This window comes from Mytilus edulis, chromosome 4, assembly GCF_963676685.1.
Source record: "Mytilus edulis chromosome 4, xbMytEdul2.2, whole genome shotgun sequence".
NCBI lineage: Eukaryota > Metazoa > Mollusca > Bivalvia > Mytilida > Mytilidae > Mytilus > Mytilus edulis.
In genome coordinates this window covers 10,289,244-10,315,729 of record NC_092347.1, presented here as the reverse complement: position 1 = coordinate 10,315,729, position 26,486 = coordinate 10,289,244, and the positions used below count along the sequence as shown (strand labels likewise).

The 26,486-nt window shown below is 32.0% G+C and overlaps 2 protein-coding genes across 3 annotated transcripts in view; both read left to right on the top strand.

Annotated features, from left to right (window-relative positions):
• Nucleotides 1-11,851: 11,851 nt before the first annotated feature.
• LOC139518920 (toll-like receptor 13) lies at nucleotides 11,852-14,496 on the top strand. The gene has a single exon (XM_071310608.1). The coding sequence runs from the start codon at nucleotides 11,855-11,857 to the stop codon at nucleotides 14,000-14,002; it is 2,148 nt and encodes a 715-aa protein (XP_071166709.1). The 5' UTR covers nucleotides 11,852-11,854; the 3' UTR covers nucleotides 14,003-14,496.
• An 11,095-nt stretch (nucleotides 14,497-25,591) lies between these two features.
• LOC139518919 (neuroendocrine convertase 1-like) overlaps nucleotides 25,592-26,486 on the top strand; it is a 35,459-nt gene continuing 34,564 nt past the window's right edge. Inside the window, exon 1 of one of the 2 annotated variants that reach the window (XM_071310606.1) lies at nucleotides 25,592-26,072. In XM_071310606.1, coding sequence (XP_071166707.1) covers nucleotides 25,917-26,072 — 156 coding nt within the window. In that variant the 5' untranslated portion in view covers nucleotides 25,592-25,916. The remainder of the gene's footprint in view (nucleotides 26,073-26,486) is intronic. The other variant, XM_071310607.1, reaches the window with a different exon arrangement.

Sequence of the window (26,486 nt, the reverse complement as noted above, 5' to 3'; positions counted from 1 at the left end):
AAACATACAATGGGATGTGTGCAAAGCGCCGTTAACAGACGATGTTCTACTTGGGCAAGGTATTTTGGACACACTGGGCGCATCAAGTTAGCAATTCTGGACTATATCTGCACCAATCAGCCAGACTACTATACCTCTAGCCAATGTAGAAAAACCAAACACACATCAATACGCACAGTAAAACTCAGTTTAAGAGACTAAGAATTTAATCTACCGTTAACTTTCCAACAAAGTTCATTTAGCATTAGCCTAAATATGGCTAGCTGATGTTCGGAACCTTTGTATTTGCATCAATATTCTAACATTATGCATCGATTCGAATGTAAAATTTGCACCTTGCATTTATACTAAATCATAAGGTAACCAAACATGTCTAAAATATTAACATAATCAATGCCATGTACTCCAAGAGCTCCGGGGGTACATTGTTACATAATCATTGAAATAAAGGTGTACCGATACCCACGATTGGTCTTTGGTTACAGTCCTGCTAAGCAAATGGCATCTTTGTTTAAAGATCATTATATAAAGGCACTGAACTAATGGAGCGTTTTCTCTACTCGGTCGTTTTGTTTAACACAGCTCAAATGTAAAGCAGTATTCAGTTATATCCTTTAATATTATGCAAGGAAAAAAGAAATTTCGGGAGACACTTGCAAAAAGTAATATAACAAAAATATCGAACTCCAATGGAAATTCAAAACGGAGAGTCCTTTATAAAATGGCAAAATCAAATGATAAACCACACCAAACGAATGGAAAACACCTGTCATATTCGAATCCTGACTTTGTACAGGCATTTCCTGATTTAGAAAATGTTTTTATTTATATTTTTCACAATTGCCTGTTAACGGGATGTCATGTGCAATTTTAAATACGATTTCTCTGCAGCACCCTGTCAGAGTAAGTTGTACCTATTTGTATACTGTATCTGCTTTCTTGTTGGGGTTGTATTTTTGAACAACAAGCCATTTTTAATGATGAAGTAGGTTTCCTCGCTGTCCTTTACTTTGTTTTTTTATCATTTTTTTTAAAACGTCTATTTCTTTTCATATCATTAAGAGAAAAAGAAAGTCATGCCAAAAGTTATATTTTCATCGCTATCTCCAGATTATGTGTCAATTATGTGTTCGAATATCACGACATCTGTTTCCTGATCTAAAATTTAACTTAAGTTCTTTTTTTTAATTTCTTATACAATATATGCCTGTTCAAATCATCTTTTCAACATGACAGACCTCGGATAACATTCTCTTAACCAATAGTTATCAAAGGTACCAGGATTATAATTTAGTACGCCAGACGCGCGTTTCGTCTACATAAGACTCATCAGTGACGCTCAGATCAAAATAGTTATAAAGCCAAACAAGGACAAAGTTGAAGAGCATTGAGGACGAAGTGCGAAGATGACTATGACAACTTTCCAAACGTTATACATCTTTGGGGGTCTGATTTGCTCTTCCTAATTGATTTACGAAATTTGAACATCTGTTAACTACTACTGCCTTTATTTACTTTACCAGACATAACAACCATCTCGATTGAATTCTCTGCATCCCACCATTGATCTGAATATCAGATCAGCGTTCGTCACAGTGCAGCAAATATTTTATTTTGTTTGCGTCTTGAAGTACTAAGTCTCTTACGATTAGCCTTGCTTCTCACATGATAGCTGCAGAGAAGTGCCTTTTTTGTTTTGAGTAGTCCATTAACTTTAAGTGATTTATTCTTGCAAAAAATATCAGTCTTTTGTCCGACAGAAGTGCTACTTATCGTGGTGCTTATGTTCTTTATGGTTCCATTTAAATGCCTCCGCATTCTTTTCAAATACTTATAGGTATATGTATCTGTGTCATCGTCGTCATTTAGGTTGGGTTCTTATTTCTTAATGACCTTAATATCTTATGCCAATTCAATGCTCGAATTCAATATCTATGGAAAGTAAGCAGTTAATGTTTCACTAATGGCACTGCTTCGTTCAAAGGAAGAATTCATGTTCTAGGATATAACTAATCGATTATATCCGCATATAAGATCTATAACATACTTAAACGTATATCAAAATTCAAAACATTCTAAAACAATTAACAATGCATATGCTTGATAATACTAATATGTATTCTCATATCGTTGATATTCCTGTTTGGACGCCATTAAGTCAACCATCGAGGTGACATCCGAAGACTGTCGGTCGACGTTCATATAACCCGATCTACACATCGATATAGATATAAACAGAGAGCGAACTCGTGCATTTGTATTTTTCTAGGTCTGTTTGATTTTATGTTAATCATCGTTTTAAAGAATGCGATTTTGTGAATTGAATCAGTCAATCAAATGTTTTAACCTTGTTTAACTTTCAATATTGACATTCTTGTCCTTTTGATAACTAAACACGCCTAATTAATGCGTAATTTATCTCTATGTAAGGGATTGAATTGAAGGTCAAATGAATATAGATTCAATAAGGTAGAATTATTCACTTACAAGTGAATAATTCATCACCAATGTTTCTTATCGTTTTTATTTTTATAAAATTGAACCATACTGGCTGCTTAAAGAAAATTATTTTTTCACTGACTTAACAAAACAAAACTGAATTCATTTTTTTTCTCGTAGCTTGTGTCAATTTAAAGATATACGGCACAATGTTGTAAGTACTTCAAAATAAACGCACGTTTCAAATTTTAGTAAATTTTAAATAACTTTTTCTTTCAAGATAAATGAAGATTTTAAGTGTTATGAGAATCTGCCTCTTGGACAAAAAATGGATTTTTGGAAATATAATGAGATTATGAAAAATAATTTATAGCCATATAAACCTATAGATATAATACATAATTTTAATTTGAAATGGTGAAGTTATTTTGGTTTAGGGTGAATCCTATACAATCAAGGTAATATTTTACTTCCTTTTTTTCAACGTTTTTACAAAATGAAAAACCAAAAACGTTGAAAGGACTTTATAGAATTACATGAGGAAATAATACATTGTGTGCTCTTTATGACACATGACACATGATGGTACCATTTTAAGTTAGTTCAATAACGAGATCGTTCGGAAGGAAGTAAAAATATTATATAATATTTAATGACCGAAATTAATTATCATATTTTTTTGTGTCGGTAAATTAGTACTAACAGGAATGGAATTAATTACTTTATACTATCTCTGCTTTATTTGTTTCATTTATGTTCTGAGAGGAAAGAGCGATTTACCGTGTTTGAAAAGATCTTGCAAATTGAGTAAAGATAAAACTATCGCAAAATGTTCTGGTTTAGAGTATATTCCGAAAATACCAAGTTCTGTAGTTAAATTGATATTGGAAAAGAACAATCTATTTCATATCAGCATGGACACATTTCATAATGTTTCGGACAATAACTTAACCAGTTTAGAATTCATTGATAATTCCATAAAAGTATTGACTTCAGACGCTTTTCATAATATGAAATATCTGAAATATTTAGAAATATCACATGAAAAGAAATTAAATATTTCTTACTTGAAGATGTCGTTCAAAAGTTTAAATAAGCAAGTGATGGAAACTGTGAATTTTATAAACAATGGATGGACCATGCTTCCAATGGATTTATTCTCCGATTTCAGAAATTACACGTTGAAAAAAATAATGTTTAATGATAACACATTTATCACTTTTAATGGCAGTCTGATGTCGGAATTCTCAGAGATTCATCAACTTTCTATTGAAAGAAATGAACTGGTATTCTTAAATGCAAGTGGTTTACACTCAGTTATTAAACTTATTCTATCTGCGAATAACATGTTTGAAATTCCAAATTTCTGTGCGGATGAGGCAGGACAGTCGTTAGTACCCAAGTTATCTCGCTTGGATATGACAGATAATGCAATTCGGAAACTGCGCCCATCGTCTTTTAAGTGTCTTCATAATCTGAAAAAACTAACACTGGATAAAAACCGTCTAATGATTTTAGAAAATAGAATTTTTTCCAGTCTTACAAACTTAGAATCACTTTCGATTAGTCGGATACCTCATCTGTCAGTAATTAAACCAGGAGCGTTTAATTGTTCTTCTTTGCAAGTTTTAATATTTGTTCACAATGGATTCCGTTTTGACAAGGAGAAAAATAATAAGGGAAAACATTTATATAACTCTAGCGAACTGTTCAATAGCATACAAAGTCTGATGAAACTAGATTTGACAAATAATTATATGCCGAAAGATCCTGATATATTTAGGCAAATGTTTAATCCACTATCAAATTTAACTGATTTGATTTTACAGGCATCATATATAGCGTCATTGCCTGAAGGATTATTTCAAAAGATGCCATTTTTAAAATTCCTCAATCTAAAAGGCAATAGAATTACTACATGGAATCAACGTGTGTTCGAAAATCTGAATTCTTTAAGAAATCTATTTTTGGATGGAAATTACATTCGAGTTATTAATGAATCATCATTTCCGATCCAGTTGCTACATTCTTTGAAAGAGCTAGATATATCACATAATGAATTCTGGTGTACATGTGCTCAGAAATGGTTTGTTGATTATTGTCGATCCTCAAACATTTCTAAAATACTGACACACTGGCCAAAATACTTCGCGTGCATATACCCAGAGGACAAGAAACACAGTCTTCTCGTGGACTATAAGCCCACAGACGCCGACTGTTCAACATGGAGTCCGATCTTAACAATAATAATTGTAATTGTTGTATCACTTTTTCTCGTGACTGTTGTATTAATTCTAATGTTAAACTGTCAAGCCAACATTCGGAATTTGATTTATCTTTTTCGAGTAAGTAAATGGAAAAGAAAAGGATACATCAGATTAAATTCCTCCGAAAGCTTTGAATACGATGCTTTCATCATATACTGTGAATCAGATCGGCAATGGGTCCATTCGGAACTCCTTACACGTCTTGAAGAAATTGACATTAAAGTCTGCGTTCATTATCGAGATTTTGATGTTGGAGAATCGATCACAGACAATATAACAAATTATGTAGGCAAAAGTTGGAAAGTTATTGTTGTTATGTCGAACAACTTTACAAAAAGTGAATGGTGCCAATGGGAACTTGACCTTGTACAAGAAAGAAGGCGACGACATGGCAAAGAAGCCCTAATTCTTATAATGCAGAGTGAAATAGATTCAAGTCACATGACTAATTCTATCAGGTCTTTACTTGACACGACACCACATTTGCAGTATCAACCAGGGTTAGGCGAAGATCTGTTCTGGTCTGTGATTACGAAAGCTGTCATGAAACCATTCAAGGATCCTCCAACAGCTGTTCTCTAGAGTCAACAATCATAAGCCGCTTTGTAAAATCCTCATCAATACTGCTGGGATTGTAGTTGTGGTCTGTGATTACGAAAGCTGTCATGAAACCATTCAAGGATCCTCCAACAGCTGTTCTCTAGAGTCAACAATCATATGCCGCTTTGTAAAATCCTCATCAATACTGCTGGGATTGTAGTTGTGGTATGGCATACGCGATTTTCGTCAACATTTTACGAATTAATCATATATATACAAAGTTGAAAAGCATTGAAAACATAAAATTTCGAAAAGTTGATCTAAATGCGACTAATATATTTTCAACAAAATTGTAAATAAATTTTGATAAAACCCATTTGTTCATTTATTGGAGGTTGTAAATATATTTGTCATGGTTAACCATGTTAAACATTTTAATTAGATTGACAGCCAATGCAAAAATACCAGTAAACATGGCTATTTTTGTGTTCATTAGTTTTGAAATCTTTTTGGTTTTTCATCTGATATATTATCAAATAATTTATAGTATGTTTTGTAGATTAATATTTTTCAAGATGTATCAATAAAACTGCATTAAGATTGCTTAACAGCCGTGTTTCAATTTCAAATGTTCTTATTATAATTCAGGAGGCATATCATCTACAGTATCTTTAAAAGTGATGGATTAAGTATTATATGTGTTGACTTAAAAAAAAAAAAAAGGGGGCGAAAGATACCAGAGGGACAGTCAAACCCCGGGAGTCAAACTCATAGATCGAAAATAAACTGACAACGCCATGGCTGAAAAAGAAAAAGACGAACAGACGAATAATACTACACAAAACACAACATAGAAAACTAAAGACTAAGCAACACGAACACCACCAAAAACTTGGGTTATCTCAGGTGCTCTTGAAGTGTTAGTAGATCTTGCTTCACATGTGGCTCCTGTAGTGTTGCTCATGTTATTAAACACCCTGTAAATTGTCTAGTTCGGTTTGTCACATTCGTGAAAAGGGTATGGGTCGTAGTTACGACAATCTGAACATATCGGTTTTCATCTGTGAAACAGAAATTTCATAATTGTCAACCAACTCGCAATGGCGTCCGTAGAATTTTAGAAGAGATGACGGATATGCAATTTCGACATGATTTATTAAAACAAACCGAATCAGACAAAATTTAACAGACAATTTTTAATATTCTATATTTGTTTCATTTTTGTTTAAAAGGTCTATTGGATACTGTACAGTATCCTGCTTTTGGAATGTTTAGCAAATTCATAAAAAAAAACCAACAAGATAATAGTCTGAACGACATCTTTAGTCGTACCTTCACCATACATTTTAATTTATTTCAAATGATCACATAAATCAAGGATTTGTATAGTAGTACTATCTTGGTTCGAAAAAATAAACAGCAAATTTTTAAGAAAATTCATTATTCGTTGAACAATTAAATTCGTGGTTCCCATGTTCCAAGGAAATCCATGAAAATTGGTATCCAACGAATAATACTGAATTCACAGAACTTAACGCTTATTGTACCAAGTACAGCACCTATATCCACAGATATTTATAATTGGAAACTATACTTTATTCCAAATGATCGCATCAATATATACTAGTCAACAAAAGAAACGATACACCAGAGTCTAATCCCAGGCTTATATTACCTTAGCCGTATTTGGCAAAACATTTTGGAATTTTGGATCCTCGATGCTCTTCAACTTTGTACTTGTTTGGCTTTATAAATATTTTGAAATGAGCGTCACTGACGAGTTTTATGTAGACGAAACGCGCGTCTGGCGTACTTAATTATAATCCTAGTACCTTTGGTAACTATTGAACTCCAATTTATCATATAATATAATAATTTAATTTTGGATGTAACGCGTCTTCTGATTGGCTGACGTTATTTTGTTATAAGCCCATATACATAATTTAGTCATTTGACAGTGACGTCATCAACGTTTTTTCATGGTTTTCTACGGTTTAAAATGGAATTTAGAATTAAATTATAAGAAATTACTGTAATATTATTTCTGTCTATTCGAAATAACATAAAAAATGTGGTGCACACTGTTAAATAACCCGCTACGCGCGTTATTCAGTGTGCACCAAATTTGTTATGTTATTTCTTCATAGACAGAAAAAATGTTACAGTAATTCCTTTTAAAAATAAATAAGAGATCTTGATTATTTATCCAATGGAAAACATTCATTTCCAAGGCAAATGCAAATGATTAATTAATCTGATCAAATTGGAAAAGATGAAATACTAATTTATTGAACACAGGGGTCACATTTATTTTGAGGAAAATGATGACAAAAGCCGTCACTTAATTTTGAAGATGAAAATTAAGTATTCAAATATTTGCAAAGGCATTTACAATTTGAGCAGACCATGTTTTAGTTTTAAATTTAAAAGTTCTAATATCAATTTTTAAATTTTTTGGTAAAAAAAAAATACAATTGCACATGGTCACTGTCTGTTAATATTTATGTTTATATCAGGGTATATGACCGTCGGGATATTTTAATGATGGTGAATATACAAAGATACACACAAAACATTTATAGATATTATCGAATACATGCATAACAATTTTTTTAATTCTTTTTGTAATTTAGATATATGTTTAAGTATGTCATAAATCAAATATGAGCATTTGAGGCATATCAGTAAACATGAATTTGTCAGCGAAGGCTTCTTTAAAAGCACATATTAATTTATTGTTATTAATATATATTTATATTGAAATATTATTATATTTTGAAATATCAATATATTAATATTAATATAAGGGCATGTAGGAGGAACTTATCATTTAATCATCTGTTGATACTAAGTGTCAATTTTTTTAAACTTTTTTTTTTATCTCTGTTTGAAATCTTATCCCAATGTATTGTTATCAAAACTAAAAAGTAATTTATATAAAAGAGTGGCGAAAGATAACAGAGGGACATTCAAAATCATAGATAAAAAATAAAATGACAACGCCATGGCTAAAAAAGAAAAAGACAAACAGATAAATAAAAAGTAAAATCACATAATTACGGAACTCCCGAAGAAAATTAAAAAAGGAAAGTTCCTAATCAAATGTCGAAAACAAAAGCCTAAACACATCAAACGAATGAATATCAACTGTCATATCCCTGTACAGGTATTTTTTTATTTAGACAAAACTAAAGACTAAGTAACACGAACCCGGCCAACTATAGCAGTTTTTCAAAATTGTTAAAATGTATTCTTTTAGCAATTTATTGGAAAGTAGAATACTTCTGTTACATTATATGGACTGTTTTTGACAATTCAATGCACATGTATTGAATACTAGTATCATTAAGCCAAATTACTGAAATCTTTGAAAGTTTAGCATTTTGGTTAAATTTTTTAGACGGTTTCCGTCTGAAATGGAAGTGGCCGCATTTGTGTTCATTCTTAATATTTAAATGTAAGTTTTATTTGATGACAATACTTAACATATATAATGGTTGAGAGTGAACACGAATGTGGCCACTTTCATCTTTGACAGAAACCATCTGAAAAGTAACATATTATGGCATATTTGATAGATTTTTCATATTTAAGATTGAATTTTTGCGTATTTAATGACTAAACCAGTTCAAATCGTTCACATAAACAAATTGAATCGACGGAAGTAGACACTTAAGTGTTTAAAAAGTGGGCATATTTTTTTCATCAGATGAACCTGAACTTTGTGGCCAAAATCGGCTCTACCGGACCTCTTGTTTTAATAGATTTCCTTGTGAGTATGTAATAACTTTGTTGGTCAATAAAAAATAAAATAAATAAAAGAAAGACTATAACAATCAAAACCAAGGAGTAAGATTTAAACAGAAATAATCTAAAGTCAAGAAAATTATGGATGAAATGTTTAGAATATCTTTGAAAGGCTGATATTTTAAGCCGTAAAAATTGTACTTTAGCTTTTTACTAAACGCAATTAGAATTTGTGTTTAAATTAATATTGGCACTAATAACTCAGAATGATGTTTAATATAGATTATATTAAGCTGGGACTCCTATTGTTTCATTACCAAACTTTTTGTTTATTTGGACCAAAGAAATATATACAACGCTTTTTCTGGACAGAAGGGGAAAGGGGGGCTTTGTCTATAAATAATTACTACATAACAATGATGGTAAAAGCGTTGACTTTAAACTATGGCCAATTGCCGAAAAACTGTTTTGGGAGATAGATATACTGCACAAGACAATAACAATCAAAACCAAGGAGTAAACAAAGACTAAAAAAAACAAAGCACATTTACATCAACAGTTATAAATAATAAATAAGAAACAACTCGAACTCCACTAAAAACCGGAAGTGAAATTAGGTACTCCGGAAGGTTAAGCATTTCCTGCATCGTATACGGCACCCGTCGTGTTATTTCGTTGTTCATTTCGGTAATGATGGAAGGTTATTATGACTGAGGAAGAATATCAGATATGATTTCTGACACACTTTTGTCATAATGGCCAATCAGCTCATGATGGCGACCGTAAAATTTCTTCAGCGATGACTTTAATTTGATTGATTCATAGCCCTGTCTTAGCAACTTTTGAGAAAGCAGTATTCCACTTTCAACAAAATCAACGTACTTTGAGCTAGCTCTAGAGTAACGTATCAATTGAGACACATATACTCCATATGTTGGTGCCGTAGGGATGTTGCTACACAGAAATGGAAAGTTGACTATAGGAAAATTCAAATCATCGCGTTTGTCATAAATTTTGGTATTCAACCTACCATCAGTAGTCATTTCTAGAAAAAGGTCTAAATATGAAGCAGATTTATCTGTGTCGGTAGTATCTTAAATTTCAAGTTCACTTGAATATATTAAATGTAAATTATCACTGAATCTATTATTATTAAGAGACAGTACATCATTAATATACCGAAATAATACAAGATTTACTGTCAAAGTGTATGGAAGAGACAAATAGAGGCAACATTCGTATACCGCTGTTCGAAATAAAAAAAATCGATTAAGAAAAAAAAAAAAAATCCGGGGGAAACACATCAAATATAAGAGGAGAACTACGACACAACAGAATCACAACATTAAATGTAACACACACAAAAACGAACTATAATATTACAATGGCCATTTTCGTGACTTGGTACAGGACATTTAAAGAAAAAAAAGGTGGGTTTGAACCTGGTTTTGTGGAATGCCAATCTACCGTTTTTATGGCAATGTTAAATATAACATTATTATGACAACATTACATGACAGGACTACAATACAAAATAAATCGTAGAAAATAAAGGACAGAGAAACACACGGATAATAACGAGCAAAAGGTACCAGGTTTAACATTCTAATATGCCAAACGCGCGTTTCATCCACACAAGACTAATTACCAGTGACGCTCAGATAAAAAAAGTTCGAAAGCCAAAACAAGTACAAAGTTTAAGAGCATTGAGGACCAAAAGTTCCAAAAAGTCGTGACTTATACGGCTAGGGTTTTCTTCAAACTATGCACCGGCGCTTTGGGTATGCATTCCCCTTTTGTTTTGTTTAAATTGATTTTGAGTAATATTTTAACTAATTTCCACCTGTTAGGTGTGTTCTAGCTCTTTTCCATACAATATACCAATAGTTCATCAATTTCTACCCTCGATTTATATTTTCCACAAAATAGCTATAGGAACAATCGAAAATTCAAATATCGTTATTTGCTTGCTTATCTCTGGCATATTTTAGGACCGATATTTCAATCAAGTCATAAAATTTGGGCATGTATCATCTCAAAACAGATTTACCTTTTCGTTTCTGGTGGTGGTTTGTTAGTACAATAACTCTGTTATACACAAATAACAATGTTCCAATCTTCGGTATCTTTAATTACACATGTCAATTCAGATACTGATGACGAAAGTTAATGTATTTTTTTACTAGCTGTATGACTCAAAATAAAAGGATAACAATTTCGATTACGCATGGCATTACTAAAATATTTAAGACCTCGGATTAATCACAATGATAAATACTAAAATTGATATCTTGAAAAGTAAGTATTGTTTTTTTTTTATCTAATTCAACTCGGGTTTACGAAAAGTATTTTGAATAGCAAATTTCGTCATGAAGTCTAAAAGCTGTTTAAAGTCGCCATAATGTTAAACAAAAACGGGAAACTTTTCTAACGTGTACTTCTTGATTCAAAACGATTAACTATTTACTTTCGTGAAATTTTTAACCGAAGCTGAAAATTGTTATTGGAAGACAGCTGGGATAAGCATCTGAAGAAAAATGTCATCATGAGAAATATGAATGCTATCAAAACATATTAATATGAATTCTAAACAAGTTTTTATTTTATGTCCTGGTTTGACACTATTTTGTACAATAAAAGAACAAGAAAATATAATAAAAAAAGTTTGTCAAAATGATATCAAAGTCCTTTTATTTTCATGAGAACTACTAATGTTTTACTCTCGGGGTATATGACACAAGATGGTATTATGGTACGTGAGTTCAATAAAGCGATGGTTCGGAAGGAAGTTGTTATAATAAATTTCATGACCAAACATAAATATCGAGAGCATTTTCGTCGAAGTGTCAGAACAAGTTAGAATGGAAATCTTACATTCATATTTTCTTTCCTTGGTGTGGATAATTTATGTTGAAGTTTGGTCAGAAAAGAGCGATGCACCATGTTTGAAAATATTCTGCAACTGTAGTAGAAAAAGGGGTAGCGCAAGATGTCAACGTTTAATGTATATTCCAAAAGTACCGAGTTATGTAGTGAACTTAGAATTGGAAAACAACTTCTTATCTCATATCAGTATGGACACATTTCGAAATGTGTCGAATAATAAGTTGACAAGTTTAAAGTTCATGAACAATTCAATAGAAGTAATGGCTGTAGATGCATTTCACGACCTGAAATATCTCACACATTTACAAATATCACGTGAAAACATATTGAATGTGTCTTCCCTGAAAATGTCGTTCCAAAGTTTAAACAAACAACTAATGAAAAAAATGGATTTTATACAAAATGGATGGACCATGCTTCCGATGGATTTTTTCTATAGTTTCAAAAACATTACTGTGAGAAACCTAGAATTTACGGACAACACATTCTTGTATTTCAATTGCAAACTGCTGTCGCAATTTTCAAAGATACAAACACTTACGGTCAAAAACAATGAAATCGTATTCTTAAATGCAAGTGGTTTACACTCTGTTAAAGAACTTTTTTTAACTGCTAATAACTTATTTGAGATTCCTTATTTCTGTTCCAATGAAACAGGACAGTCTTTAGTCCCTAGGTTATATAAGCTGGATCTGACAGAAAACGCGATTCGTAAATTGCATCCCACGTCCTTTATGTGTCTTGAAAATCTACGATATCTTATACTTGACAAAAACCGTCTAGCAGTTTTGGAAAATGACATTTTGTCACGTCTTACAAGACTAAACAAACTTTCCATTAGTTGGATTCCCCAGCTGTCAATAATCAAACCAAAAGCATTTAGATGCCATTCTTTGAAAGTATTGAGATTTGTTAACAATCGCTTCCATTTTGACAAGGAGAAGAATAACCAGAAAAAGTATTTATATGACTCTAGTAAACTTTTCAAATACACACCTAGTCTGAGAGAACTAAATTTCGAAAATAATCATATGCCGAAAGATCCTGCAATATTTCGGAAAATATTTTTCCCACTCTCGAATTTGACTAAATTGATTTTACAAGCAACATATATAGCGACATTGCCAGAAAGAGTGTTTCAACAGATGCCTTTTTTAACATTCCTTAACCTGAAAGGTAATAGAATAACAACATGGAATCGCAGTGTGTTCGAAAATCTGACGTCTTTGAAAACTTTGTTATTGGATGGCAACTACATTCGAGTTATAAATGAATCATCTTTTCCGATCCAGTTATTTCAATCGTTGAATAAGTTAGACATATCACATAATGACTTTTGGTGTACATGTGCTCAGAAATGGTTTGTTGATTATTGTCGATCGTCGAATATTTCCAAAATCCTGGCAAATTGGCCAAATTTGTACTCGTGCAGATACCCAGAGGACAAGAAACACCTTCTTCTTGTGAACTATAGGCCAACAGACGCCGACTGCTCAGCATGGAGTCAAATTTTAACAATAATGATTGTTATTGTTGTTTCACTTTTTCTCGTTACTGTCGTGTTAATTCTAATGTTAAACTGTCAAGCCAACATTCGGAATTTGATTTATCTGTTTCGAGTTAGTAGATGGAAGAGAAAAGGATACATCAGATTAAATTCCTCCGAAAGCTTTGAATACGATGCTTTTATTATTTACTGTGATTCAGACCGGAAGTGGGTCCATTTGGAACTCCTTAAACGTCTGGAGAAAATTGACATAAAAGTCTGCGTACATTATCGAGATTTTGATGTTGGAGAATCCATCACAGACAATATCACAAATTATGTAGGCAAAAGTTGGAAAGTTATTGTTGTAATGTCGAACAACTTTACAAAAAGTGAATGGTGCCAATGGGAACTAGACCTTGTACAAGAAAGAAGAAGACGCCATGGAAAAGATGCACTAATTCTTATAATGCAGAGTGAAATAGATTCAAGTCACATGACCAATTCTATCAGGTCTTTACTTGACACGACACCACATTTGCAGTATCAACAAGGGTTAGGAGAAGATCTGTTTTGGTCTGTGATTACGAAAGCTGTTAGGAAACCATTCAAAGATCCCCCTACAGCTATTCTCTAGAGTCAACAATCGTATGCAGGTCTGTAGAAACTCATCAATGCTGCCGGGATTTTAATTTGGTACACAGCTGTGCGTTTCTTCTACATAAGACCCAGAAATGTTGAACATATCAAAGCAGTTAAAAGATCAAACCTGATACGAAACTAAGAAAACTTAAAATCAAACTTGTGTTAAATACGACAAAGCTGTATATTATGTCTGGGGTAGTAAAACCCATACTCGAAAACTGTTTATGTTCAGCAACTTTGTTAATAACTAAGTTTGTTAAAGCCAAGTCGACTCATATCTGGCATGTTGTAAATATTTTTGTCTTGGTCTACCAAGCTAAACATACATTGTACTGAAAGTGATGTGAATAAACTCTCGAGGTTTCATAACTTTATATTCTTTGTGAGGCACTTTCGTCTGATTAAATCAGAATTACGAATTACTACTTTCATCTGTGTACATATACACACTTTTTTATGTTACATTTCATTTTACAATAAATTTAAAGATCAGCTTTTTTGCAATTTAATTTTTTTTTATTAATATATTTTTTTATCGAAACAGTTTCTTTGAAGGTTTGTTCGTAAAAGGGAATACCAAGAAATAAATGATAAAAGCAGTCTAGATGTTTTCTCTCAATTTAATTTTGCTCAATGAAGGCAGCCCTATCTGTCGAGCTTACTTGATTTTTATGTCTGAAATAATAAAATTATTAAAACGTACCAATTATTTACATGTGAACCAAGTCTTATCAGGATGAATCTTTGCGAGAGTTCCACTTGCTAAATGTTATTTGTTTATATTCTATGTTTTATTTACTCTTAGCTTAGTTATATTTTCATTTTGTAAATAATGTGTATTTCTTATGTAAGATGTCTTATTTTGTAATGCACCAATTTTCGACTCTGAAAATATATATATATTCTAACGTGTTTGTATATATCCATTGCATATGCTCTTAGATGCATTTTTTTTATCCCTCGTCAGCAATTGTCCCCGTTGTAAAGATGTAATTTCGAAATATATAAGTATATATAAGACTGCAACCTGTTTTGTTTTTGATTCTTATATCAAGATAGACAACTCTGTTATATCTAAGATCTAAGTTATATATCAACTTTTAAGTATAATATATTCTCATTATAAGAGGCAGTCACCAAATCAGCAGTATATGGCGTTTAATTATCGGCTAAGCATTATCAACGTATTTCATCAGGAGGAACACTGAAGACCCTTCCGTCTGAACTTGGGTCAACTAATGCTGAGTTCACACGTAATTTGAATTCGATTCGCATTAACTAATTCGAATTAGTTTAATTCGCATTCGAAACGTTTTACGTCCTAACGTCAATTCGAATTGCAATGCGCGTCAAATTCGCTTTACTGTACAAACGACGTTAGCTTTTTATTCGTATTAACAAAAACGTATTTCTAATGCGAATTGACTAATTCGAATTAGTTAATTCGAATCAATTCGAATTAAAAAAGAAGAGTGTGTGAACGCGATAAGCGAATTCGATTCGCATTCGATTCGAATTCAGTTCGAATTAAATGTCCGTGTGAACGAGGCATCAGTGTTTTTAGTTTATTTAGTGGTGCTCAATGTTGCATGTGTGTATATATAGGCAATGCAATTTATCATAGGACTCCTTTTACGGCTAAAAATGTACCACATTTACTATGAAGTTTCGAAAAATAATATATCCTAGAAAGGGAAGCTCATATGCACTACTACTGTTTTCAAAGATAAAATCTGAAAAAGAGCTGTGCGGCATATATTCAACATTTGTATGCACCAAACTGCTACGAGTTTAATATTTTACTAAAATTATGTACTACCCCTACTTTCACTTTAGGTCTTCCTTAGAATTCAAAGTGGCCGTTATTTGTAAAATTGAGAATGGAAATTGGGAATGTGCCAAAGAGACAACAACCCGACCATAGAAAAAAACAACAGCAGAAGGTCACCAACAGGTCTTCAATGTAGCGAGAAATTCCCGAATCCCGGATGCGTCCTTCAACTGGCCCCTAAACAAATATATATTAGTTCAGTGATAATGAACGCCATACTAATTTCCAAATTGTACACAAGAAACTAAAATTAAAATAATACAAGACTAACAAAGGCCAGAGGCTCCTGACTTGGGACAGGCGCAACAATGCGGCGTAGTTAAACATGTTTGTGAGATCTCAACCCTCCCCCTATACCTCTAGCCAATGTAGAAAAGTAAACGCATAACAATACGCACATTAAAATTCAGTTCAAGAGAAGTCCGAGTCTGATGTCAGAAGATGTAACCAAAGAAAATAAACAAAATGACAATAATACATAAATAACAACAGACTACTAGCAGTTAACTGACATGCCAGCTCCAGACGTTATTTGTGTTCATTTATATAGATAACACTCCTAAATCATGTCACAATGAGATGAAACTGGGAACCAGTACGTTAACAAAACAAAGTATCTATGAATGTCTTATATCTCCCCAAAAGGGGCGTGGTTTGAGAAACAGTTGTATTTACAAAGTTCAACCTTAACGTGTCTTTTTAATATTGTAATCTATTTCGTATAATGTATTATGTATAAAGTGCTCTTAAATTTATGTATATTTTAATGCGACTTTATTGTATTTTCTCATACTTTTTCTTTTCAATGAAATTATTACCATAATTAGATAACTATCTTTTTCATTTAAAAGTTTAAGCTAATGCTGACACAGGTTGAATTCTGCAACACAGCCGAAAACATTTTGAAACATTTTTTTTATACAAATAAGACCGCATTTAAAATATTTGAACTTGCTTGTTGTGACTGCGGCAAACTAAGATCGACACTTTGAGTCGTATGCTTACCCATTTTGAAAATGTTAAAAGGAAAATAACAAAATATACCGAACTCCGAGGAAAATTCGTAATCAAATGGCAAAATCAAAAGCACGAATAAAAAACAACTGTCAGATTCATTGAAATGACAGAAAAACAAAACTTAATAGTACTGAACCATTCTTGAAAGCAAGTGAAACTACAAATAGATAGATGTACATAACAAATTCCATTTGAAGCTTTAAAATTTGAACTTTAATAGCAGCAAAGATAAGGAAAAAAAAAATGCTCTGAGAGGGTTATGGTATTAAGTTACCAATGTCTTATATTTAAAAAAAAAAAAAAAGCCAGTAAGGGAAAGGAATGTATCTAGCGGGAAAGTAAACATTAAGTTACTTGTGAGACACGGGCGACCGCTTCAATCAATCATGTGTGCATGTAGCCTTGACATTTGTTTTGAAGACGTTATGATAAATTAAGAAATAATTGATGCAAGCTATACTTTATTGTAGTTTTAACATTGGTAGGCATTATATTCGTGATTATTCTTTCCCGAGCGATAGTGAGGGCTAAAATAACACGAATATAATGCATACCCATGATAAAACTACAATAAAGTATAGCTTGCATCAATTATTTCGATTCTGAATAGGACAATTAAGGTAATATCTATGCCCGATAAGTATAAGTGTAAAAGCGTTTGTGTAGGCTCTTCCATGAACCTCCCTTTTTTGTTTGTAAAGAAGCACACGGCTGACACTGTGATTTTCTGAGGGAGGAGTTTAAACAGCAAGCATGAACGGTTGTTGTATCTAGGTCAAATATGCCAATTTCGGAATGCAAACACATTATAGAGGGGGGATAGGACCTTTATCAGGACTCCGGATCGGGTGTTTTTAAGCTCGGGATTTCGGGATTGACCCTTTCGGGATCCGGGAATTCTTTTTTCTAATTTCGGGACCTCGGGATTCGTGTTTTTAAGGCCCGGGATTTCGGGATATCGTGTTTCTAAGTCCGGGATTTCGGGATCAGGACCCCTCCTATAGTCATAATAATTAAATGAATTAGTAAGTTTACATCATCTGCACCATTTAAGAGTTTGAAAGTGTTTAAAATTAAGGAAATATATTAAGTGCATGATAATTTGATAAAATTCATTATGCTGAAGAAGTCAATATACGCATGTGCAAACAAATTTTATTGGATTTAGAGCATGGGTTTGTTCACAAAGCGAAAGAAGCACGTCATATTAGAATATACTGTAAGTTTATATATTATGTCGGTTGCTTTTAATGTTCGTAGTTTGGTGAATGTTATTTTCGAATTTCCTTATTTTCTAATTTTTCTTTCTATTAAATTAGAGAAAGTAAAATTTGTATCTCGTCCAGTGCTTTATTCGTAATTTCCGACTGCTCATGCCATCATCGAAATGGGCAATTCACGAATATTAATGAACCAGCAGACGCAGATGTTACAGTGATTGAACTTCAAAATACAAGGAAACGTAATTTGTGACGGTGTCTAAAACCTTTTTTTTTTCACAAATATTCATTCACATTCAATAACTTGAAGTAAGTCACAAAGTAGTTCTCATGGTGTAGTTTTGGTGACATTAATTTTTTCAAGTAATTAAGATGGAACTAATATTATGTCCTTCATCATCAACATAGTGGATGCTGAAAATTAAAACCATTAATTTGTAATTCTTGCTCTTAAGTATAAACCAGTTGAATAGCGTTATACGTGTGAAGACAAACAATTCGAGCGGTAGGAATTAATTTATCGTTTCATGCCAAGAAATACTGTCTAAAAATTCCGGTAGACCTCCTACGGCACCCATTAGTAGTTAAATATTTTATTTCATTCAACAAATTAATTTAGGACCTTCATATACATGTACGTGTCGCTTAGAACACGGCCATATACCAAATGGTCAATATAAATCATGCATGTAATTTGCTCTATGGGGTGTTTGCAGAATCCCAAGATACTATTATACGTGATTATTACCACGTGGAGCTTACATTAGAATAAAAACCGAATATGGAAAGTGAAACTACAATTCAAAACCTAACGTCCGAAGTTACATAGAAGAAAAGAAGGATTTTGTTGGCAAAAGTGCTGGGATAATCCTCTCTGTGTTAAAAATATACATGAAATATTTGCCACTGACCCTTGACTGTTCTATGAATTCTAACACTGAGGTTTTTTGCTGTAACATGCCAAGAAATACTGTCTAAAAATTCCGGTAGACCTCCTACGGCACCCATTAGTAGTTAAAGATTTTATTTCATTCAACAAACTAATTTATGACCTTCATGTACTTGTCGCTTAGAACACGGCCATATACCAAATGGTCAGTATTAATCATCCATGTAATTTGCTCTATGGAGTGGTTGCAGAATTTCAACGGAGGCAATTTCTTGGCATGAGACGTGTCTATCGTACGTTGGAAATCTCTCCGTTCGAAGAAATATTTTTCGTATCCTCTAACTTCTAACAAACTAATCTCCAAGGAATTTTTGTTTGATGTTTAGTTTAGTTTAAACAATATTTTATTTAAATAGATTGAATTGGATTGGGCAACAGGCATAGCCTATGTAAGCCCTCTCCACAAAACAAGGTACAATATATATTACATTCAAACAAAGCAACACATACACAAACATAATGACAAAAAAGAAATAATTTTTCAAAAATACCTCTTAGCTGACTGGAATGATGTTTCAAATAGTTAGTTTGTTTGATGTTTGTTTATTTTCGAAGAAACACGTCTCAGAAAAAGCATGATTGCATTACAAAGATAGAATAAGATGTGGTATGAGTGCCAATGAGACAACTCTTCATCCAAGTCGCAACTTGAAAAAGTAAACCATTATAATATATCAAAATACGGCCTTCATCACGGAGACTTTGTTCACACCGAACAGCAAGCTATATAGGCTCACACCAAAAAGCAAGTTACATACACATTTGTAACAGGCCTTCGATATAATCACGAGAAAAATTTATACTGGAGAAATCTATATTTTCTATATATATTGTCGTTGTTTTTTTTTTTCATATTCAACAGTTCAACTATCGACCTAAAAAAACCAAAGAGAAAACACAATGCCCTATATAAATGTCTTCTTTTAGCTTTAAAAAATTGTGATGATTCCTGAAAAAGAATTACTCGTGTTTTGTCATTGTTTTAGACAATACAATATGTTAAGACTAAAAATAAACACCAATTCGATTTATCTCGGGAGGCATATAGTTCGAATACAAAAAAAATTGAATAAAATAGTCTATTGTTGAAATAAGCAATTCTCTGTCACAGAACGAAGCATATTCACGGTGTCAATATCAGAATATTCCTTAAAATATGCAATTTGTTCTCAACATAACCAGGTTAACTCTATATATTTCCAAGGCAGACAAAGACATATTTCAAATGAAAAAACAATTAGAACCTGAAGTCACCCACTTGTTGTTTGAGAAATGTACTCACCTTCGTCTGAAAGTCAATACATAAATAATAAAACAGATTTTTTTATACTAGAAAGTTCAAGTACAGTTCAGCACATACTATATATTACATAGTTTTGACACGTGTTTTTTAAACTAAAAAAAAGTAGTCGATCACAATGGATAAATTCTCCGAGGTTCTTTGGTGTTAAAATCAAGTTTTATAGTGGTTGTATCTTAGTTCAAAAAGTTTTCACAACTCTATATCAATGCATTATGATAAGAACCATATATTACTGAAATAATAGTTACGAATTTTATAAATTTTATATTACATTTTTTTTGTTCAGTAAAGGATATCTGATAGAGAAAGGTGTCGATTCCTGTGGTGGATAAGATAACATAGACCATTTCAGAAATCCAGAAAACGAATCCCTTCCCTTACAAACAATGCCGTCTTCAAAAAAGAAACGAACATTTCTCCAGGATGGTCCATTTGAAGTCATAAAAACTGCCATTTTGGTTCAATGCATATTTTCCTCGATCGGAGCTCAGTATTTTTGTGATTTTACTTTTTACAAAATCAAAGTTTTAGGGAACATTTCAAAATAAGAAAAATATGAGCTACAAAAGAAATAAATGCCACATCTCCTTTCATTCATATTGAAAACCAATACCATACGTTAGTGGAAGTGAAATTTTATTGGATAGCCTACACGTCTTTTGTTTAAATCATAAAGATACCTTTCGATATAAAGGTTCGTAATTTGGACATTTATTTCTTTAACTGGAATGATAAATGATTACCCATATATAATATGACGAGGAAAATAACCCAGTTCGAATCTTAAGTAGGTCATTCTTCAATTCTTATCTCAACACTTATAGACTATTTAGAGAATGCATAGTGTATATAGATATTTTAACACTTGTTTATTGTTGAAGAATGTATATTGGTCGCCTTCCGTTGTTTTTCCTCTTTGGTCGGGTTGTTGTCTCTTTGACACATCCCCAATTTCCATTCTCTATTTTATATATGTCATTTTGTTATTTTCGTCCTTTTGTTGCCATGCAATGGACGTTTTATACCACCACACTTCAGAGTTTTGAATGAAACTGCATGTGATGTTAACCATCAGAAATAAAACTCATTGGTGGTCTATGATATGTATTCATATAATATTTAAATAAAAAGTAAAAATATCATATTTCTTCCAAACCTTTCCTTGTTAATTATTTGGGTTATCCAATTGGTTGTTGTTGTATCAACTTATATATAGTTGACAATATATTTAGGAGTGTTGGGTAAGTGAACAACTAACTGATTTTCAAGATGATGTTGATCAAGTAAATTATTTTTGAATCCCTATATCATTTTTTTTTAATAATAAAAAAAATGGTAAATAAGTAAATGAATATTAACTAAAAACAAAAACATTACAGAAACTGCAAACTATCGTTTGTGCATGCATACTATCACATAATTTTTAAAGAGTCACAAATACATTAAAAGAAAACATTGATACAAAAACGAACTATTTAACCTATTTTCAAGAATGCAAAAACTGGCTTTTTAGAAAAACTCATAACATATATTTCAAACATGATATATATTTTTGTAATGTAAATAAAGATTTAAATGTTCTATACTGATTTTATTTTAGCAATATAGTTACTTATATATATATATATATATATATATATACAACTCGTCTAAACATCAACCCAACAATGTTAGATCTGTAAATTTGCTTTCGCAAATTTTTGGTTCTTCCCTCGCCGGGATTCGAACTCATGCTACTGTGATATCGTGACACCAAATCGCCTGCACTGCAGCCGTCCCGCTAGACCACACGACCACCTGGGCTCTAAAAAAAAAAGAGCTTTCGCTGGCCATGTGTTGCCTTTCCTCGTCAGTTTTAATCTAGCGGCGTACTACAGTACATGATATATAAGGCATGAAGATGTTATTGTTACAGATCAGCTAAATTATCTATAGTAATATATGCATACCGATTACGATAAATGATTTTATTCTATAAGAGGCGGTTCCTGTTGTAAGTAATAACATACCTACATCATTTGCATTTGTTTTGTCAGAGTTCGTTTTATTAAATATGATTTACAAATACCACGATATTTAGCTCTCATGATATATTGACTTGTGGTGTGTAACGTCATGCTGACCATTCTTGTTCTGACACTTATATGACGTAACCGTAATGAATCTTATTTTATAATTAAGACTAATGGCCTTCGTTTAAAGTTCTGCGGATATATAGAAATGGAGGTTTAAGTGATGTTTACAGGTTTCATTGTGACTTGGTTAAGTTCTAAATCAATTCATTCACTCACTAAGTTAGTCACGCTCCTAACTCTTTCAGAAGTTCTGCAGTAAACTCCTTGTTATCAGTATAGGATGGACAAAATCAAGATTTCTGTGAAACGACCAAACACATGGCGCAGCTGAAAAACAAAAATACAAAAGTGAAGTTGATATGCCCCGGACGACGAAATGTCATTGTTTTCAGAAACGTTAAACGCATGTGCATGTAAAAAATAAATAATCATTAATGTTAATTTCTAAAACTAATGAAAAATACGAGAAGGTCGAAACGCTTTTATCATTTGATTCTATATATTTATTTTAACTCAAAGCTAGAAAATGTACAAACGCATTTATCAAATACTAGGCGACTCTCTTTTCTGAAGCTTCGAGAATCACTAAAAGTTGCATTAAAATTCATATCGTTACATATTATTATTACTGTTAGTCAATAACTATGCTTAATAACTTTTATTTTCACAAGTCATTCAAGATGCTTTGATTGTGTTGTGAAAAATTGGAATATATTTTAAAAGAAATGTTGTGACACATATTAAAGTAAAAAAAATAGTATTAAAGTAACTGATTCCATTGCTGAATTTGCGTCTTTTTATTAATTCAGTATTTTTTGTTTGTTTCTTTTGGCACTTTTAATATTAGTTTTAATTTTTAAATATCTTTTCTTCGCGTATATATACTCTTTTTTGTTTTGTATTATTTAATTGTAGAGAAGCATACGATTTGAAAAACTGAAAAAGTCATTTCAAATTAAATTATAAATAACTCTCCACAAATGACCAAAATGACACAGAAATTAACTATGACAGGTCACCGTACGGCCTTCAACAATGAGCAAAGCCCATACCGCATAGTCAACTAGTCCTAATTATTTGCACATAAACTACATGTAATAATATAAGATTTCATTACACAAATCACATTTAGTTACAAATTAATTAATATGTCATGAGTTTGAAAAATAATATTGAGGTGTATGGATCGATATAATCATCATATTTAAATAAAAGTTCAAGTTTGACATCACGTCATTATCTGAAAATATAATGTAGTTGGATACTGGGTACTAGGGACACCCAATGGTAAAATGCGTCATCCTAGTGTTACCATTTCATTTTATGTTGGTAGGAACATAAACTATTGTTCGATTACATTTGACGTAGTATCTTAAAATTGAGAATGCAAATAGGGAATGTGCCAAAGAGTCAATAACCCGACCAAAGATAAATAACAGCCGAAGTCCACCAAGTGGTCTTTTGGATTATTTGATAAATTGTGACTTGGATGGATAGCTGTCTCATTGGCACTCATACCACATCTTCTTATAAATATCTTCAATACAGCGAAAAAATCCCGCACCCGATGCGTGCTTCAGCTAGCCCCTAAACAAAAATGAGTACTAGTTCGGTGATAATGGACGGCATACTTAATTCCGAATACGTAAATGAACTAAAATTAAAAATAATGCAAGACCAACTAAGGACAAAGGCTCCAGACTAAGGACAGGCTACGCAACTTGAAGATCTACCTCTATTTTTTGAAAGACTGACAGAGTTAGAGAATCTCGAAAAGCTTTAAAAATATTTCCCCAGAATTGGAAGTGTGTTGGTATAGATAAAAAAAAGAGTCAATGTTATGAGCTTAGACTTTTCTCTTAGGTAATGATCGTGGCCAAAATAATCAACTGTCGTAAAAAGCATACTGTGGATTCATTAATATTCGTTCAATCGATATTATTTTTTTATGGACTTCGTTGGTACTTGGGAAACACGAATTTAAATGTTTAACGAATTACAATTCAAACATACTTTACAAAAGCCACGAAATTCAATATCCACGAAAATATTAGTCTTCATCAATCCACGAAAATTGGTACCCACGAAAATAAATGAATCCACATAATGCATAAACATTAATACCGTTTGATGTAAACAAGTGATACATTATTCGTTTCATTGATATTCGGTTAACATCTGTGCTATAGATAACTGAAGAATGCCAGACACTACCACTTTTAATATGAATAATCACCACATAAATGTATATAATTTTTATAATCTCATGATCTTGGAACTGCAATATTTTTATTGGAACTGGGACTCTTTTAGAATGGAACCAAATTCTTTGCGCACGCATGTGTAACTGCAATAACTATCACCGATTTCACGTTTGATCCTAAAAGTGTTGATGAACCAAATACAACTACAAGCATTAAATGATAAAACTTGGACAGCAAAGGTCGTCCGATTATTAATTTTTCTTGATAGCAATTGAGCCTTAATTTTAAAGTACTTACATAATTGCAAAGTGAAATACCAAAATATATCATTTAATATAAGCAGAGCTTGTTTAATGTTGTTTCTCGATAATAATATCCTGAATTAACTGTTCTAGCTGTTCTCTGATTAATGTTTATGCTGAATGTATTGCGTAATATCGACAATATTGAAATATTCTCTTTTATATCTCCCAACTAATGTACAGTTTAAAAAAAAGTATAATGAAATCGTTACAATAAATATTATTGTTCAACAATCCAACGGACTTAACGACCGAAAGGTCGAAAATAAAATATACGAATCAAACTGATAAAGTGACACTTTATCTTTAATTTGCATATTGCTAGTAATATTTCCTTGACAGAAATTATAAGAAAGGTACAAATAAATAAGACTGTAAAACATTGGTAGTACAACTGTTTGTACCGAAATCTGTGTAATAAAAAAAAAATGCTAATTTGATCGGAAACTGTTCTACAGATTACTAATCTTATTATTTGAAAGACGATCTCTTTTATCTAGATTATTTCAATAAAAAACAACGACACTCATAATCAAAACGCTGCAATCAAGCTTTAATTGAAACCTTATTAGGAATAAATCCATCAATAGAAAGGTACAACCCATATATAATCATACACGCACTACGTTCAATTGTTTTTTTCTCTCTTCTAAATCGTCTATTAATTTAGCTAGTTTGTTGAATTGATAATTCCTCTATTAACTATATAAGCAACCTGCAATTTCCGAGCTATCTATTTGTCAAATAATATGGTGATAATAGGCGTATATAGAGGTACCTGCAGGATTTCTGTGATAAGTTCGCCAATTGTCAAACAGCTGTTGACATAGGTATATTTCACAGTAAAGTTTATCAATTTCGTCATGACAAATTCGAAAAATTATAATGTGTATTCGAAGTGAACTTTCCTTTTCGGAACAGTTGAAATTGAGAACGGACTATCTGTCAGAGATAAACTTTTGACAGAACGGAGTAACAGGAAACGTAATTTTGGTTTTGGATACTATGAAAACTGTGATATTTTCTCTTTTCGTTTTTCTTTCTATCAGTTATGCTGTTAGCGAAAATCATTATGTAAATCAATGGGCAGTAGAAATTCAGGGTGGACACGAAGAAGCTAAAAGAGTTGCAAAGGAACATGGCTATGACATTGTAAAAGAGGTTTGTTTGATTGCGTTTTATTTATTTTTTGGAGGTATACCTTTAACTTAAAAAAATCTTGCGGTACACTTTTTATAGTTATAATAAGAATTACAGCGGTTTTTTTTTAACTATATATGAAGAACTTTTTGAATTAACTGATACGTTTTCATGTACCTTTAAAAAGCTAGTTTACGTACACCCTGTTCGTAATACTAATAATTACTACTGAATCAACCATTAGGGTAACTAATAAAAGGAAAGCATCATTTGAAGGGAAATATTGCTTATTAAAGTTCATATATCGACAAACGTTAACTTTCTGTTCTGCCGTATTCACCCATTCTCGATATTCAATTCTTTTGATATTTGATTTTGTTTAATTTGTTCTTTTGTCGTGTTATTGATATACCTGACCTTTTATTACACATATAA

Bases quoted from the DNA above. Each gene is read 5' to 3' on its own strand.
- LOC139518920 (XM_071310608.1), top strand. From the start codon at position 11,855: ATGGAAATCTTACATTCATATTTTCTTTCCTTGGTGTGGATAATTTAT.